Source organism: Oryza glaberrima, chromosome 8 (genome assembly GCF_000147395.1).
Source record: "Oryza glaberrima chromosome 8, OglaRS2, whole genome shotgun sequence".
NCBI lineage: Eukaryota > Viridiplantae > Streptophyta > Magnoliopsida > Poales > Poaceae > Oryza > Oryza glaberrima.
In genome coordinates this window covers 13,218,248-13,223,265 of record NC_068333.1, presented here as the reverse complement: position 1 = coordinate 13,223,265, position 5,018 = coordinate 13,218,248, and the positions used below count along the sequence as shown (strand labels likewise).

At 45.5% G+C, this 5,018-nt stretch overlaps 1 protein-coding gene across 1 annotated transcript; it reads left to right on the top strand.

Moving 5' to 3' along the window:
- Positions 1-278: 278 nt before the first annotated feature.
- Positions 279-3,112, top strand: LOC127783052 (uncharacterized). The gene is made up of 4 exons (XM_052310329.1): positions 279-439; positions 2,188-2,347; positions 2,419-2,511; positions 2,609-3,112. The coding sequence occupies exons 1-4, from the start codon at positions 279-281 to the stop codon at positions 3,110-3,112; spliced, it is 918 nt and encodes a 305-aa protein (XP_052166289.1).
- The last annotated feature ends 1,906 nt before the right edge of the window (positions 3,113-5,018 follow it).

Here is a 5,018-nt window from a genome sequence, read left to right as displayed (position 1 = left end):
TTTCATTGGATCATGGATGCCGTTCTCGGCCTCCCTCGCCATCAGCGCGCACGCGGGCTCCGCCATCTTCTTCGCCGACCGATGAGGAGCACACGCCGGGGATCCTGCGGAGGCAGGGCTAGGGTTGGTGGCCGCCGCCACTACCCTTGCCACCGTGTGACTGCAACTCCGGTCGTGGTTCCCCCGTCCGTCCCTATCGCACCTCCTCCTCCGCCTCCGGTTGCTAAAGCACCTCGCCGGATCCTTGTTCAGGGGGTGCAGTACTGCGCCTACCACGGATGGACGGCAGTGGTGACACTGCTCGACGAGCCATGCGATCTTCCCCCGGAGATGGAGTCGCTGCCGCCACCATCAACCGCTCCTCCACCACCTCCACCGACACCAAGTCGACACCGACGCCGTTCCCCCACTCCGGCGCCACCGGGGTCGGGCCGGACCGGTACCCTGGCTACGCGCACGGGGGAGCCGCCCTTCTTCAATCCATCCTCGTCTTGTCGTCACGCCGGTGAAGCCGCCGCTCGCAGTCCCGGCCTCTGCCACACCTTCATCGCCGTTCCCCATGGCTCTCCTAGCTGTACACTCCCTACCAGGGTGCCGGGGAATGGCGTCCGGGCTCAGCCGGCTGCCGACTCCGACGAGGATCGGGAGCCGTCGGCCTAATCCGGCCAGACAACCGCCGGCAGACGGAGGGGCGGCCGTGGCGGCAGTGGTGGTGGATGGCGACGGCGGCGGGCGGCGAATGGTGGATGGCGATGGCGGTGGGCGGCGAATGGTGGCGGCGTGTGGCGGCGGTGGAAATGGAGGCAGTGGCGGCGAACTCGGCGTCGGCAGCGCACCTCGGCGATGTCGGTGGCGCCCCAGGACGGTGTCGGCGGCATTCCACACGGCGACGTCAGCGGCGGGGGGGGGGGGGGGGGGGGGGCGGCGGCGAACAGGGCGGCGGCGACGAAATCGTGGGGGCGGTTAGGGTCCCCACCCCGTGCCCCTTTATTGCCAGGCCGGATGGGCCGGCCCACCGCCCCCCTAGCCTATCGGCCTGTGCCACACGGTGGTGGGCCGAATTCTTTAGATTTCGGCCCACCACCCAATTTACCATTTAAATTTAGTTTTAATTTTATTTTCAGCAGCAATTAACATTTTAGTCCCTATGTTTTATGTAATTTAGTGGAAACAGTTCATCAGTTCTTCACATTATTATGTAATGGTCCTATAGACCACTGATGTTATGTGTTAATTAACATAGGTGTTTATTTAAATACCCTGTTTCACTAAATTTATTTGTTGTCTTAATAACATGTCTTTTGCATATTATTTCAAGACACGCTCTACTTTCTCGCTTTATTAATTTACAAAATATTATAAATTTTGTACTTTGAATTAGCAAATTCTCTTAATTACTTAATTATGTACAACATAATTAAAGGAGGATTTAATGCATGTTCCACTTCACAATTTGACTTGGAAATTAATCACATGTTGATGGAGTCCTATACTTTGGTCATCGTGACCATAACTTAGGCAGCGAGTATCTCGTCCATCATCAAGTGGTCTACATTTTGAGATGATTACCCGATGGAGTCATACAAATTGGCCGCACTGGTCATAACCTAGGCAGCGAGCATCTCGCCCATCTCACAGAGGTCTACATCTCACGATGATTACCCACATGTGTTTACTTTCCGAGAATATGTTTTGAAAAATGAGATTATTTGAAATTTGGTTGAGCACAAGGTAGTGGAGTCCAAAACATTGGCTGTGGTATATTCACCAGAATATATTTGCCTGGAGACCATGTTTTAGGCAGCAAGTATTACTTGTCCACTATTAAGAGATCTACTCCACTGTTTAATCACTTGGAGATTATCCACATTGTGCCACCTAATTTCAAGTTCTAACTCAAATTGCCAGGTCTATTACCTGCATCTTTTCGAAACATTACAAAATATGAAGTCTTACATTTCGCAATGAGATTACAACCTTAATATCATGTTTTTATTAATTTACCTCTGTAAATTGATAATGTTAACCATGATTGTAGGGACATGGCAACAAAAGAGTTCGACGAACTCGCCCTCGATGGGACTAACTATCCCATCTGGGCTTCTGATATCAAAATCAATTTTGCCTCTCGGGGATTTTAAATACAATTGAGGAACCCAATGATGGGGACCCGCCAATTGAGAACAGGAAGTTAAATACAGCCCTTTTCCTTCTGAGGCTCTACATTCACAAGGATCTCAAACATGAATACATGTTAGAGACGAGCCCTCTCAATCTTTGGAAAGCTCTTAAAGAGCGTTATGATCAGCAAAAGGAACTCATTTGGCCTGAGGCTAATTATGAGTGGGTACATTTATGCCTACAGGACTTTAAAACTGTGGCAGAATACAACCATGCTGTTCATAACATTTGCTCCAGGTTGAAGTTTTGCGAATAAGAGCCAACAGAGGCAGAGAAGATAGAGAAAACTCTATCAACTATGCTTCCGGAGGACAGGATACTGACTCAACAGTATCACGCTAACAATTTCCAGAAACATTCTCTGCTTATACATACATTGACTCAGGCAGAAAGACACCATGAGCTTTCTTTAAAGAATGCAAAACAGCGCCCCCCGGGCTCTGCTCCACTGCCTGAGGTGCACTTCAATGTACAGAATAATGCTGAGAATAAGAAAGGATTCAAGGGAAATTCTTTGAATAATCCTAAGAATTTGACTGGAAAGCGCAAATGCAACAACAGGCGCAAATTCAAGGGTCGAAAGAAAGGAAAAGGGAAGGGTAAGGCACCACAACCTCGTAGCAATGGCAAAAAGCATTGCAACAGGTGTGGATCTAACACTCATGTCGCTAAAGACTGCCACATCTCGAAACATCTTGTTCTCTTGTACCAAAAATCCCTCAAGGACAAAAAATCTTCTGAGAACCCAAGATTTGAAGCCCACTTCAATCTTACAAATGAAGAGCGCCCTGAGGTTGCAAGTTCTCACCAGGCTCCTGTTGAACCAGAGAGCAACCTCAATGTTCTCCCAGAAGATGTCGCTCCACTCTCTGTGATGGACGATATGTTCATCGAATACTGCTCAACGGACCCACTTGAAGATTTGCAATAATCTCGGTGTGTCCCACTTGGAGATGAAGCTGCTCTTATCTTAGTGTGCTTGAAATAGTATATTGATATCCTATAAGTTTGCCAAACAATATGGTTATAATAAGTAGATAAGTACGAACTCCCTTATATTGTAAGGTTGTATGGCTTGCTAGTCATTAGAGTATGTACTTTTAACATATGTAAACGTCATACTATGTATTTGATGTTTTAATTATTCTATGTATGTATATATATTGGATAAAGAATTCTTAATCAAGCAATTCTTCTTTCATTATAGATGTCTAAGGATATCGCTCCGATTGGAGAGGAATTATGTCTTGTGGACAGTGGTACTACAAACTCTATACTTAGGGAGATCAAATACTTTCAAACTCTCAAAAAGAGAGAAGGCAAAGTTTTGACTATCGCTCGGCGCGATACTGTGATAGTTGGCTCATGACGAGCAACTATTACATTCCTAATGGGTACACAAATTACAATCGAGGATGCTTTATTGTATCCTGATTCAACCCGTACCCTATTAAGTTATAGAGATATCCGTCAAAATGGGTTTCACATAGAAACCCATATGCATAATCGAGAAGAATTTCTTCTCTTAACCAAACAAAACGGATATGGCAAACGCATTTGCGAGAAAATTCCATCTCTCACATCGGGATTGTACTATACATACATTAAGCCCATTGCACATGTTGCGTACAAAGTAATTTTTCAAAATGTTGATGCATTCCACACTTGGCATGATCGACTTGGGCACCCCGGTATCGAGATGATGAGAAAAATTATTGGCAACTCTATTGGTCATCATTTGATCACTGACAAATTTCCCAAATCCTTTGATTTCGTATGCACTGCATGTGCTACTGGGAAACTGATTTTAAGACCATCTTATCTCAAAATCAGAGCCGAACCACTTAAATTCCTTGAACGCATTCAAAGAGATATCTATGGGCCTATTGTGCCAAGATCTGGACCGTTCAGGTACTTTATGGTTTTAATTGACGCATCTACTAGATGGTCTCATGTGTGTCTTCTATCGACACGAAACCACGCCTTTGCCAAATTAATGTCTCAAACTATAAGGCTAAAGGCAAATTACCCTGAACATAGGATTCAATCAATCTGTATGGACAATGCTGCCGAATTTACATCTCATGCTTTCGATGACTATTGTATGGCATTGGGAATTCAGGTTCAGCACTCTGTTCCATATGTCCACATACAAAATGGTTTGGCTGAATCGTTGATCAAAAGAATTAAGCTTATTGCTTGACCATTATTGATGAATTGCAAATTACCTTCGTCGTGTTGGGGTCATGCAGTTCTGCACGCTGCTGACCTTGTCCAAATACGACCAACTGCATATCATGAAACTTCCCCAATGCAGTTAGTACGTGGAAATCCTCCAAGTATTTCCCATTTGCGTACGTTCGGTTGTGCTGTATACATACCGATCTCACCACCACAGCATACCGCTATGGGCCCACACAGGGAAGTGGGGATCTATGTGGGATTCAAATCTCCGTCGATCATAAAGTATTTAGAACCCTTAACAGGTGATCTATTTACTACCCAGTTCATTGACTCTATCTTTGATGAGGAACATTTCCCGGCATTAGGGGGAGACTTCAAGTACCAGAAAGAATGCCAGGAAATTGATTGGGATGCCCAGGGTATTCCAGCCTTAGATCCACGTACTACTGAAACTGAACTTCAAGTTCAGAAAATTATACATTTGCAAAGACTTGCAAATAACCTGCCAGATGCATTTACCAATTATAAAGGTGTGACTAAATCTTTCATTCCCGCTCAGAATGCACCAGAAAGAGTGGAGGTACCAAATAAAACCACTCAACTTCCACTCACTAAAAAGAGAGGAAGAAGTATGGCCACTCAGCGAGAAACAA